Raw genomic sequence first — 13,518 nt, 5'->3', positions numbered from 1 at the left:
ATCACAGTCCACTCATCTGGCAGTGGCAGCTGTGTCGAGTGAATGCTGAAAAGCCTACAAGGTGTTTAAAAAATAAAACAAAACAAAACAAAACACCAGCCTTCATGGTTCCTGCCTTCCCAGTGAGAGACAATGACTAAATTAGTCCCTGGACTGTGCTGTGCAGAGGAATAGCTAGTGGACTTTTCAGCTCTGAGGAAGGGGAAGAGATGGAGAGCACATTTAAGTCGGGAGCCAATCTGCAGTTCCCTAATTGTTCTGGGTTTTGATCCAACGGATATAAACAAGGGCAGGGTTGGGAGGAGCAGAACTACAGCACACAGATGTCAGGCTTGCAGGACAGGAACTGAGCAGCCAAAACACTGCACACCGGCAATGCTAAATGTCAGAGATGCTCCCACCCACTCATTCTTCCCCTCTCTGTCCTTCAAGCCCAGGATCACCTACCAGATCCTCAGGGAAAACACGTACTCTCCATCAGCATGGTATGTGCCATTCATCATCACTCTGGGCTCCATGCTGCTTGTGGGTCTTCTGGGGTCCCTGACGGTCCTGCTGGCCAAAACTGTCTACAGACATTGCTCCTCCATGACCAGGAAGGACAAGAAACAGTTGTAAGTTCTGGTGGGCTGGGTCTTTCCTTTTTATTTTATTTTGGGTTTTTTTTGTTTGTTTGTTTGTTTTTTGTATAGGGCAGGGTACCTGGCTTGAAGGAGAGAATAGGAATGAACGGAAGAAATTCCAATTGCCCTTGGGCCTGGGTACCCACTTTGTCACCCGTGGGCCCAGGACACTGGCCCTTCATCTTTCTCTAGCAACCTGCCCTAGTCCTGGTGGGATCTGGAGAAAGTGAGCTGTCACCTTTCCAGTGACCTTGCCCTGGATAAAGGCCTCTGTGCATGGCTGTGGAATATGATGTGTCTTCTCAGAGGGTGTTTATGGGCAGGGATGGAGTTAAAGGAAGCAAAACAACAACAGCAAAAGCAGGCGAGGAAGTTAAACTTTGGGTACCAGTGGCTCCCTGAGTGTCGTTAGACCTTCCTTGTTCTCTTGCATGGAACCCCATCTCCCACCCTCTTGGAAATACACTAATGGCGTGCCAAGTTTATCTCCCTGTTCTCACTTGCTCGGGCATATGATTCTTATGAGAACCTGTGTGTCACAGACTTCTCCTAGAGGTGGATTCATTCTCAGTAGCTCTTACAGCCAGGGCTCAATGGCTGTGAGCCAGGTGTTTGGAATTGGTCAAGTTCCAGGTTTAAACCTGAGCTCTGTCACTTTCTGGGCACATGAGAACTCTCTCGGCATCAATGTCCTTCCCTGTAAAACCAACCAACTAAGCCAGTTGCACAAAGGACACCGGGTGGTATTCCTGACACCGGTAAATGCCTCCATTGCCACAGCAATGTTTTTGAAGTTGCTGAGGTTTTAACTTCACAGCCAAGACCCAGTGAGCTCAGGATTCTAGACCCCAAATTTAATCATATGCCCAGATGTCCTGGGAGCTGGATGCCCTGACTTCCAGGACCCCTCAGTGGCAAAAAGGAATAAATGATAAGACTGAAATGCCTCTTAAGAGTATTTGAATATTAACTATAACTATCAAGTAATTTTGTGTGTCAGTATGTAAGATGGTATAAAAGAAAGACATTAGTTTAAAGATGTGCATTGCATTCTACCATATTTATTGGGGGAGGTTTGTACTATTGACAACCTTGACTTCAGGTAAGAAATCCTTCAGCATCTGCTGAAATTTAAAAAAAAAACTGTTTGCATTCTAGTTACAAATTGACTTTGAGAAAGATAGAAAAAAAACCCACCCTGTTTCTAAAAGGGTCATATTTAAGCACATAAGAATGATGGTGACACATATCCTTAAAAGATGTAAGCCAGGAGGTGGTGGCACATGCCTCTAATCCCAGTACCCAGGAGGCAGAATTGGAGGCCAGCCTGGTCTACAGAGTAAGTTCCAGGAGAGCCAAGGCTACACAGAGAAACCTTGCCTTGAAAATACAAAATAAAACAAAACAAAGGTGGGGGAGGGTAGACTCTGCAACGTAGATGAAAATTATAACGAAATGTAAATATGTATCTTGAACCTGGTTGTTCCTACTCAGATTCTAAATAGAGTTTCAGCATGGCCCAACCTAAAAGAGAAAATAGCTAGAAATTCAGACTCAGACTCAGACTTGTTCTCTCTGAAAGTTAGTTGTACTATGTGGCAGCCAACACTTGTCAAATAGTGAGGAATAAAATTAGAATGATGGAATCCAAGGTTGTATGAGAAGGGCATTAGAGACCCAGTCCAGCTCTTTCATGTTACAGGAAACTGAAGTTAATTGCTGGCCTCCAGCCTCCGTGCTGTGAGCCAAGTTCTCTGCTCAGGTGGCCACTGGGCAGAGAGTGCAAAGGAGAAGGGCTGGTGGTCCCCAAAGTCACTGTGTGCCCTGGGGTTGTATGAAAAGAGTTTCGAACTCCTAGACCCTCTGTAATTCCAGGCTATCGCTTGCCAAACTGCTTGGTTTAGAGCAGCCCTAGTAGCCAAAACTTTTCGGTCCCTCTCCCCAGCTCACTTTCAAACCAGTCCCCAAAGCCCAAGGAATCCAGTTGCCTAGAGGCCCTCTGTTACCGTGTGTGGGTATTTATGTCGAATATTGTCCAGTCAATTAATGCTCATCCTTTCCCCCATAGGACGAAGAAAGGAGGTATGTACAGTGCATGTTCTCTTGGTTTGTTTGCTGTTCACTGTTTGCTCTGTTATACTATGTTAAAAGGTTCAAATATGGGTTCAGTCAGGGAATATTCATGTCTTGAATGAGGAAGCAGAGGGTATCTGTGCTTGAGTAGGGAATGTCAGGGTGCAGGGTGCCTGTCCTCGGCCCACTCACTTTGACCTTGCCTACTTTCTACACATGTTCATCTCTAGTCAACTCAGTTTGGTCATCTTGGTATATCTCCCATGGAACCCAGTTCATCCATAATAAGGATCTCTCCACATGTTACACAGCCAGCATTTCCTGACTGCTGCCCACGGACAGGGTGACAGCTCCCAAGGACAGTGAGCACTCTGTTTTGAAAAAGTGCCACTTCTGAAAGAACAGTGACACTTTCTTCTCAGATTGTAATGGACTTGATCATTTTTCACAAAATTCATTAGGTCAGACTAGTTAATGGTTAAATTGAGCAAGATCTACTGAGAGCCCCAGGCCCAAGAAGATATGTCTTTCTAATCCTGGCCAAGAGTTGTAAACTTAGGGCTACTCCAAGCTATAGGGAGAGACAAGACATAAAATTGGAAATTCTATGCATTTTAAGAAATGTTTGCTTAAGTCACTCCACCCATGGAGGTGTGTTGATATGCCCAAAGCATAAAAGCAGGGGGTTCAAATTTTAATTATAATGGTTATTGATCATATGGAGAGAGCACCTTTATGGAAATGTCATGACTGCCTCCAATCCTCTTTTTTTAAGTAAATTTATTCATTTTATTATGTGTGACAGTTGCCCTACATGTGTATAGGTGCACCATATGCATGCTTGATGCCCTTAAGGCCAGAAGAGGACATTGGAGCCCCTGGAACTGAAGTAATGGATGGTTGTGAACTCCCATGTGGGTGCTGGGAATCAAACCTGGGTCCTTTGCAAGAGCAACACATGCTCTTTATCACTGAGCCATCTCTCAAGCCCCAACCTCAGTTACTTTTAACCAGGATATAGGGAATGAAATCCCTTGTTATGAACATATAGTCTTTCTTATCTCTAAATCCATGTGGGATCTTATTTCCTAGGACCAGTATTAATAATCTAGAAAAACATTTTGAAAATTAAATTGTATGCTGTGCATAAATGTGTATGTTTTCTGAGAAAACTGAAAGCTGTCAATGAACAGGGATGCTGGAAAAAAAAAACCCTTTGCCATGTCTGTAAGACTAAAGTCAAGCCTGCTCAGGGAATCCCATCGTGGGGTGGAACTTCAGGTTGGGGTAGCATCTAAGAGGCTCCAATGCTGACCTGTTCTTTCCCCTGCAGACATGAAGAATGTGAAGAGAGAGGCTGTGGTGGTGAGTGTGGTCAGCCACAGGAACCTTGCCTCAGTGCTGGGTGCTGGTACCCTGTCTCTGCTACACAGAGTCCAGGCTCTGGGGGAGTATTTATGCATTCTGGGAGGCTGCATGGCAAGCTCCTGATAGAATTCCTTCCCTCACTGAACATGTCTGCTGATGTATTTGCTCATAAATATTGAGTAGTGGTGTTTATTATCCATACCAGCTCTCCACAAAAGTGCGTTGGAGGAGTAGAGCTTAAGAGCCGGAGCTGGCCTGCAGCATTCTACGGGATCTAAATTTTCTTGACTTTTCCATAACCTTGCAAAAAAGTGATAGAGAAAATGCAAAGTTTTGGGTCTGGGATTGGCTCTACCTACCCCTTAGCCTGACCCTGAGGACCCCCAAGCCTTTGGGAGCCTTAGATTCCTCACTATGAAATGGGAGGGAGGACAGCCACCCTGAGACAGTGACTAGGGAAATCTCTTGAAAACTACCAGATGTCTCACTCTGTGAAGTGCTCATCTTGGCTAGAGCCACATTCACACTGCCTTACTTTGCTGTCACTGTGATACAACAGCAAGGCAACTTAAGGTGATTTATTTGGGGCTCACAGTTCCAGAGGATTCAAGTCTATGACCATCATGGTGGGGAGCATGGCAGCAGGCAAGCATGGCACTGGAGCGGTAGCTGAGAGCTCACATCTTGAGATACAGTCATGAGGGAGAGAGGGAGGGAAAGGAGGATGGGAATGGAGTGGGCTTTGGTAACCTGAAAGCCCACACCCAGTGACACACCTCCTCCAACAAGGTCACACCTCCTAGTCCTTCCCAAATAGTTCTGCCAAGTGAGGACCAGCTAATCAAACATAGGGGCATTCTCACTCAACGAGCACACTCGTCTTGCTCTCTTTTGCTTTCTCTACTGAGAAATACACTCACTGGGAAGGGATAAAACTCAATACCTTCCCTGACCTCCTCTTCTGTTTCCCCTTGATAAACCTTATGATCTAAGACATATAGTTTTGGTGAGTATGTATCATGAGGGGGTTAGTACAGCTAAAGGGGGATCTTCCCTTTACGCTCAACACCTTAGTGCTTCTACTCTCTGGTTAGTCTACCAGTAGGAGGAAGGAACAGCCTTGGACCTCCAAGGTCTTACCATCTAAAAGGAGCTCCTAGGGTACCAGGGGGATGCCACCCATAGATGGCCTTAAAACTGGGCCACACTGATCTATTAAATAAATAAATCCTCATGACATAAAACATGGGGCTTCTTAGCTGATATAGTAGATGAAACTCATGGAATTCTCACTCCTTCTCCTCAGCATCCAGGAGCTGTGGGGAAGTGACTAGGTGTGGTAAGGAAAAGGCCATATTGAAAAGCCCACTGTGCTGACTAGCTTCTCTCCAGCATGCTGGGGATCTTGATTCTGTCACTTTTTTTAGGGTATGATGTAGTGAAAGACTGTCCATGGGTTTGGGACAAGCACATTCGCAAAGCTTATATCTGGAGGATGGCACAGAGCACCAAACGTGGAGGGTGGGCCTCAGGGAAGCCAGCATCAGCACTGTTGGCTTTGGGGGCAAGATAGGTAGCTGGAGGTAAGAGTGCCTGGCTGGGATGCCAGGGCCCAAGGTAAGTGCTCCTGTGGACCTATTTCCAAGTCTGCCTGGTACTGATGCTCTGAAATGATGTAAATCTTAGCCCAAGGCACTTAGCATTTTGGCTCTTGCTTTACATACTTTAGATAACATTTTCTCAGGACTCTTTTCTAAACCACAGGTCTGGATTAATTGCTCATCACTTGTGTCCCAAAGCATCTGACATCTGCTATTATAGCCATGTATCTTCATTGTAGTCCCTGTTTGTCAGTGGCAAGCTAGACAGACATACCTGGCTAGGTCACCGTAGTGTCCCTAGCATATGGCCCAGTGCCTGCTGAATAAATTAGTGTCTCAAAGCTTTGAGCAAAGAAAGCCAGGCATAAACGCCTGTAATCCCAGCACTTTGGAGGTAGAATCAGGAAGATCAGGGGGTTTAGGCCAGACTTAGCTACATACCCAGTTCAAGACTAGCCTGGGCTTAACCTTGTCTTAAAAAATAATAGTGATATATGAATAAAATGAAATAGTGAAAGAAGCCCTGAGTAAGGAGCTGGGCTGTGAGGATGGGGGCCTTGCCTGGGGAGAGCCACAGCATTGTGCTTGAAGCAGTCTCTTTTCCTTAGGAATCTGTCCAGATGAATACTGTCTTTGATGGAGAAGCCACAGACCCAGGTAACCAAATGGCAATGCCACCTATGAGGATGCTTTGTGCTCTGGGACAGAAGAGTTGGGAACAGTGTCCAGTATCCTTCTTTTAACCACTGGTTAGCACCTTGGCCACATTGTCTGTAATGTGAGGCTGACCCTTTCAGACTCTAACACGGCTAAGCTGGGTGCTGGGTGCAGCTGGGTGCAGCTGGGTACAGCTGGGACAGACTTGCAGACCCAGTGACGGACACTTCAGCGCTTCCACCTGCCGCTGCTCTCCAGGGTGCGATTTCTTCCCTCACTGCCTATTTACAAACCCATTTAGGAAACTAGTGAATTCAAAAAGGTGTGTATCTCCCCCTGCTCACTGATCCTGTCTCACCTCTGGCCCTTCTTGCATGTTTCTAATGCCATCTTATTAGTAGCAGAAGTGGCAAGTTTGGCTCCCCCAGCCCCAGATCAGGGCCAAGAACTTGGTCGACATGATGAACATAAGGTAAAGCTGGCCTCCAGAGCTCTCATTGGCCCCTGAAATCAGCTCCAAATTTAGCTCCTTTACACACATCCCTCTGCTTACAAAGGCTCAATTATAGCCGTGAATAAAGGGAAGGAAAGCAAATTCTGGAGGCAAGTGTGCTGGCTCCCTGCCACCCTCATATGCAAGCGGCTCAGTCCTCGGAAGGAGGATGGCTCCTCTCCAGTGAGAAGCTGCTGCTGTTGGAATTAAATTTCCCTCTATTATTAGGTACTTGTTACCATAATGTGCCCACATTAACATAAGTGCTGGTGGGATCCTGAGCTGAGAGAGGCCACTTGTGTTCTATTGCCGTGGCAGGAGCCGAGCTTGCCTCAAACCCAAGCTTACAAGGAGAAAGCCAGGGAAGACTTGTGCAGTTCCTATGTGCTAGAGAGAAGAAAAGGGAAAGAAAGGAGCCAACTGGCCCGATGTGAACAAACACATCAATTAGTGTCTGCTGGCTCCAGCACAATGAAAATGGCTGACTCTCCCCATCCCCGGCAGGACCAGATCAGTGTCTACACTCTGCCAGCCTGACATAAATAAGAATCAAAGGCTCTCTACCCTTACTTACTGAATTCCTTTGTATGGCCGGATTCAAGGGTCTTTTAAAACAAGATAAATCAGATCCTAATGGGTAACCCCGCTAGAAATTGAACCCAATTTATTTGATAGCCATAAGAAACTTGAAATTTACATGGCCCCCTCATCTTGCAAGTGAGGTAGGTGGTGACAGAGCCTGCCAGCCTCCCGATCCAGAGAGGTATTGTGTGTCTGAGCTGCACAGCTTGGGGGAAAGGCTGGCCTGGGAAGACCATCTGGGTGCCTCACAAGCTGCTTTCCATCGCAGGGGTCACATCTTCCAGCCTCCCTCATCCTTCCCCATCGCGGGGAGGGGGGGTCACATCTTCCAGCCTCCCTCATCCTTCCCCATCGCAGGGAGGGGGTCACATCTTCCAGCCTCCCTCATCCTTCCCCATCGCGGGGAGGGGGTCACATCTTCAGCCTCCCTCATCAGTCATCAGAACAGAGCAGGGAGAAGTGGGAACAAGCAGAGTTGGTTAACTTATTGTTTTATATGATTGCTGTATTATCTGCCCCTAGTGACCGGGGAAATATATGAATTCAACTCAAAAACTGGTGCCAGAAAGTGGAAAGGTCCATTAACCCAACTGCCCAGCTGGCCTGAGCCCAGTCCCCAGCCCAGAGGCACAGCTGCTGAAGGGCCGTTCACTAAACATGCAGAAAAATAACAGGTGTGTGTTTGCTAGACCCCCATGAGGGACAGGGGCAAGCCTCTGTGTGGGGGGTGGGGTGAGGGGTGGGGGGTGGGGGGAGCACCTCACCTTAAGTTGTGCAGGGACAGTAGCCATGCTCGGCACAGGTGCACAGATGTGGCTGGATGGATTCAACATCCAGGATCCTAAGTAGGGTATCTGCCAAAACCTCTAAAATATTTCTGAAATGGGCTTTTTCTGAAATGGCACTGGAAATTTTTCTCTCTAGGCTCCCGACTACCTGTGCACATTTGCTGGAAGTGCTGACGTTTGAATGCCAAGCTGCCCCTGTGTGTCCTTTGCAGTGGGGCCAGGAAGCCCTTTCAGGCAAACTTACACTCCGTTTCCCTAATACACCCGTCCTTGTGTTCACTTGTAAATACAGCTCAACACTGTACACCTTTGTGAGTGAGCATGAGTTGTTTTTGAAAGACATAGAGGGTACACAGTGAGCCATTCGTTTGGGAAGAAGAAATATGATGCTACTATTTTATTTTACTTTAATTTTATTTGAATGTATCTTGCATTTGACAAACCATGCAGCTCTGAGGTGTTCACCCTGTTAACATGCAGTCTTCTCCGGGAGACAGCCACAACCCTCTATCATTGTAGACTAGTTTTGCCTTTTAAAAACTCATAGCAATTGCTTTCCCCAATTAGTGTCATGTTTGGGAGGCCATCATGCTGCACTCAGTAATCCAGTTCTACTCTCTATCTGATACCCTTGCATGACTTTGCCCCAGTTGGAGGAGCAGAGCCACGGCTGGACACTACCACGACATTCTAAGGTGGTAACTCCAGTGTACCCTCCAGCATCAAAGACTGGGAGGTCCAGTTGCTCTGCCTCCTTACTGATTCCTGGAATGGTCAGTCCCTTTCATTTTAGCTGTTCTGATGAAGATGAGCCATGAAATGAAACACATTTTCTCAAAGTTGAAATAACATCAGTCTGAAATAATACAACTCCCGCCTGCTTCTTCCCAGGCCCTGCCATCGGCTCTAAATGTACATACACTGGCAAGTGCTGCCCAGCAGGAGACCTTAAGCTCCCTGTTGGCCTGAGCACCTAACTAAAGGTGATATAATGGGACCGCACAGAAACTTTACAGCAGAGGCCCAGAAGAGCTGCATGGGCCTCAGTTGCCCTCTGGGTCTGGTTTCTCAGCTGCTGAGACCTTAGTTCAGTAACTGCCAGGAAGAGTCATCAGGAGCCGTCACAGCAGCACTCCATCCCCATGAGGAGGCCCACAGCAGAATCCCCATAGGAGACCTCAGACAGCTCAGTGGCCGGTTTTCTGCATGCCTGATCCAGTGCAGCCTCTCTGGAAAGTCAGACGTTGGTAAAACTGACTTAGCTGGAGACATGGTTTATTAATAACACTGTGCTGCTAGGAACTCCCTTGAATGGGTATGAATCTTGCAAAAGAAGGCCGAGCCATTCCCTTGTAGGGTTAAAGTGGTGACATGGCAGATGACCAGTTTAAGAATTTGGACGTCTGCAGAGCCCCAACTAAAATGCCTTGATCTTCAGAAGTCCTCAGTGTCCATGCAAGGGAAGGAAATGAAGCTCTGTGAAGGCACGAAGGCCGCTGGGGCCTTCATAACTGCTCACAAGCCCATTGAAGATGTTAGAAGGTTGGGTGTGGGGGGCTCTCATTCCTTCTATAGGATGGCAGGAGACTGGGCTTTGAGAGGACTGGACACTGTATAAAGAGCTGATTGTCCCCAGGTGAGCCCAGAGGAACCCAAGGAATGGGGCAAGGGCAGCTAGAAACTTCAGAGGAGAGCACGGCCCTCCCCATCTCCTTCTGCATACGTAGCTGTGGAATATTCCTTTACACTGTGTGACTATGTCACTGTGACTGGTTAAATAAAGAAGCTGACTGGCCAATAGATGGACAGGTAGAGGTTAGGCAGGACTGGCAGATAAAACAAGAGCTCAAAAAAAAGATGAGGAGTCTCAGTGTTTCAAGCACATGCGGAGGAAGCAGGGGATAAACTTGCTATACTGAGAAAAGGTACCAAGCCGTATGGCAGAGCATAGGCAAGAAATATGGGTTAACTTAAAATGTGAGAGTTAGCTAGTAACAGGCCTGAGCTATTGGCCAAATATTTATAGTTAATATTAAGTCTCTTAGAACTGTCTGCTGGGGAAGAAAAGTCCATCCACATGTAGCCTTGTGAGGCCCAGGGCTAAGAACCCATGGAGCTGCCCATCTGCTAGGACTGACTGACTGACTGCAGACTGCTGATGAGCTGGCCCATTTCCAGTTTTTGAAAATTAAAGCTGGATTAACCTAAGCATGGAATCTCCTTTGTAACCCTGAGCCATTTGTGTGTGTGTGTGTGTGTGTGTGTGTGTACATATACTTACTGAGGAGCCTTTGTCAAAAAGTAGTGGAGATGTTCCAGTGGAGGACCAGCCTCAGGCGATTGGGTCACCACAATGTAATTACATCCCCACATGGCTCTTCTGTGGATAAATCCTGTGTCCAATGGACTTTTTAATCTGTACCCTAATAAACAGTCAAGTGGGGAGGGGGGAGACTCGGAACACCAGGCCTTCCTGTGTGTCACCTGGGAGAGCACAAGCTATAACACGTGCTGTAAGGTAAGAAGCCGACTCTGAAAATGATCAGCTCACAGAGGTGTGGTGGTGAGCACCTGTGTCCTGTTCCTCAGGAGGCTGAGGGTGCAGCAGTCTCATCAGCTGGGACGCCGTGATGGAGCTGTGGACAAAGAGGAGATGGAGCTAGAGACAGAGAGCCTCTTAACATATGGCGATATTTTTGCTGCACCATTTAAAAATTAACTGCTGTAGTTGGAATATAAAACAATGGGTTTCAGTACTGGGGAGGGTGAGGCAGAAGAACACTCTGACTATGAGGCCAACCTGGGCTAAACAGTGAATTCAGGCCAGTCTGAGCTAGAGTGTCAAAGGCTGTCTTAGAAACAAACCAAACCAAAGAAGCCACAGTTGAGTCTGGCATTCCGTGTGTCCTTGTCCTTTGCTCCAGTTCATCCCTCATCCCTCCCCCACCCTACTCCTCCCTCCCCTCAGACTCCCTTCTTATCACATGGATACTTTTTGAGAACTGAGTGAGGGCTGCAGGAAGTAGACGTGGACCAGAGCAGTATCTGAAAGTGAGGCCTTGAGCCTGAAGGGGTGTTAAAGGTGGGAAGAAATCAAAGTTGGGGACAGTTTTGAGCATGAATCAAAGCACTGAGACTGCCCTTCAATACTTTCCAGGCAGCACTTGTGCAGCCTGGGGTGGCTAGCACAGTGTGTAGCAAGCACTCAGCAAACGTTTGTAGGACTGGGCTGAACCAAGGAGACTTCCTGTTCATCTTCTACCCACATATGGCAGCCACAGCTTCTCTATCTAGATAAACAGCCCCATAATCAGCTAACTGCCAGCAGGTGTCTGCAAAGTACTTGGCACTGTTCTAAGCTGTGAAGACTTAGCTCAGACATAGTAGTGAGCGAGCAGTGTCCTTTGGGCTTGTATTCTAGTAAACAAAGGCTGGACCGTATGTAAGGGCACATCTGGCCCACCGCCTTCCCGGCGACAGTTCTCAGCCCAGGAAGCTGCCCGCTGAATATCAGTGGGCACCCCACCACCGTTGGCATCACAGTCTAGGCTGCTGAGTCTAACAACGGGCCCTAAACGGGTCTAACTGAGACCCAATCAGGGACAAGCAAAGGCACACCAGTGACAGGGGCCTTCTGCTCTCAGCTGGCTTCTCCAGGGAAGCAGCCTCGCACCAAGGCAGCCTGAAGAAACCGTTCTTTTCCACTGCAGGGTGGTCGACTCCCTCAACAGCCTTTGCTTTTCTCTTGAGACTTACTCTTTGCTTTTACTGAGATGCTAAGGAAACATTTGATACATAATATGATCTAAAATTTGCCCAGTGTACACACGAAATGTCGGTGGCAGCAAACACCCCTGAGAAGAATAAGCGGGTCTGGAGGTGGACCGGAGACTACTCTAGAGAGATGCTCAGGGAAGGCCCACACAGTGCGGGGAGAATCTGACACTGGAAGTGTAGGCTGGACCATTCAGGTATCTGAGAAGAACCTTCCAAACAGCAAGAGGACAAGGGCAAGGCGAGGGGTACCTGTGGAGGCAAGCATGTCCGTCTGTCTGTCTGGGATGTTGGGGACATGATGTCAGGTATGCGAAGAGGAGAGCTCACGATGAGGGCCCTGTGGCTTTAGCCTTTATTCCAAATATAATGGAGATGTGAGGCCAGACTTAAGGAGAACAGGGACATACATAGAAGGAGAAGACAGTGGTGGCCTGGCCCAGCAGCAGAAAGGGGGACTCTGGAAATCTTAAGTCCTGGGTTCTCCTGGGCCCTGTTCCTGTGTCCGGTAAAGGTCCCCAGCAGAGTTGGCTACTCCCTTGGCGGGTCTCCGCTGTAAGTCACCCAACCGCTTCCCCTGAGGGCAACAGCCGCTGTCTAGCTGGCATAGCCCTTGCTTAGGGATGTGTTAGCAGTGTCTGCCACACTGAATCCCTGCCAAGATGCTAATCAACGCTACCAAGAAGCAGAAAGTAGAGCTTGGGCAGGGCGGCTTGGTCAGAATTCTGCACCAGGGCTGCTTACGCACCCCAAGTAAGTCGCATGTTGGATCAGCTCAGTTCAGAGAAGAACTGTTGTGCTTGCCTGCTTCCCACCAGGGACCTGAGCTACCAGGAGGAGGCTTGCTCACTTTCTACACGTCTGTCTCTACGTAAGTTTCTGGGAAAGTAACACTCCCATCCTTCTGTTTCTATGGGTGCAGGTCAGAACGTTCACTCCTGGTTTGGGGTTTGGAAAACCCAGATTTCTTTTCTAGAAGTCTTGAGACCAAGGAAAGCAAGGCATGCTCACAAGCCTTGTCATCTTTCTGCATGGTTCCCGGAGAAGGAAGCGGGCCCAAACGTGGAGCAAGCACCCTGCCGTCCAAATCCTGGACCTCAGCACACTCAGGCCTCTATGTTGCTTGAGACAGCCTGTGGCTGCCGCGTCTTCCGCAGAGCTGGCGCAGCTGACAGCGGGCAGCTGGTTAATCTCATTTGTAGGCAAAGCTCACAAGAGCTCCGCGCCTGCGCTGCCCGCTGCATTTGCTCACGCAGCCAGAGCAGACTCCAGCTGGCATGCTGAGGGGCCTTTTAAAAGTAACAGTTTTATCGTGGTTTAATTCACGTATCGTAGTATTCAGTGTGATTTACTGTATTCACAAGGTTGTGCAATTAGCACAATTTAATTCCCAAATATTTTCTCATACTTATGTACAGTCATCTCCTGTCCCTGGGCACTGACACAGGCTAATCATCTTTCCGTCTTATGGATTTGCCTATTAAGATATTTCATATAAACGGAACCCTACTATCCACGTCCATCCTGTGTATTTCACTCAGCACATTTTAGGTACGTCA

General features: G+C 47.8%; 1 protein-coding gene across 1 annotated transcript in view; it reads left to right on the top strand.

The window, feature by feature from the left end:
- Nucleotides 1-8,489, top strand: part of Cdhr3 (cadherin related family member 3) — a 76,829-nt gene extending 68,340 nt beyond the window's left edge. Inside the window, exons 15-20 of the mRNA XM_052738298.1 lie at nt 433-614; nt 2,692-2,705; nt 4,030-4,061; nt 6,274-6,322; nt 7,920-8,071; nt 8,322-8,489. Coding sequence (XP_052594258.1) covers nt 433-614; nt 2,692-2,705; nt 4,030-4,061; nt 6,274-6,322; nt 7,920-8,068 — 426 coding nt within the window. The 3' untranslated portion in view covers nt 8,069-8,071; nt 8,322-8,489. The remainder of the gene's footprint in view (nt 1-432; nt 615-2,691; nt 2,706-4,029; nt 4,062-6,273; nt 6,323-7,919; nt 8,072-8,321) is intronic.
- The last annotated feature ends 5,029 nt before the right edge of the window (nt 8,490-13,518 follow it).

The sequence above is a fragment of the Peromyscus californicus genome, unplaced genomic scaffold, assembly GCF_007827085.1.
Source record: "Peromyscus californicus insignis strain IS unplaced genomic scaffold, ASM782708v3 Scaffold_15__1_contigs__length_86483966, whole genome shotgun sequence".
Lineage (NCBI taxonomy): Eukaryota > Metazoa > Chordata > Mammalia > Rodentia > Cricetidae > Peromyscus > Peromyscus californicus.
This window is presented reverse-complemented; position numbering and strand designations above follow the sequence as displayed.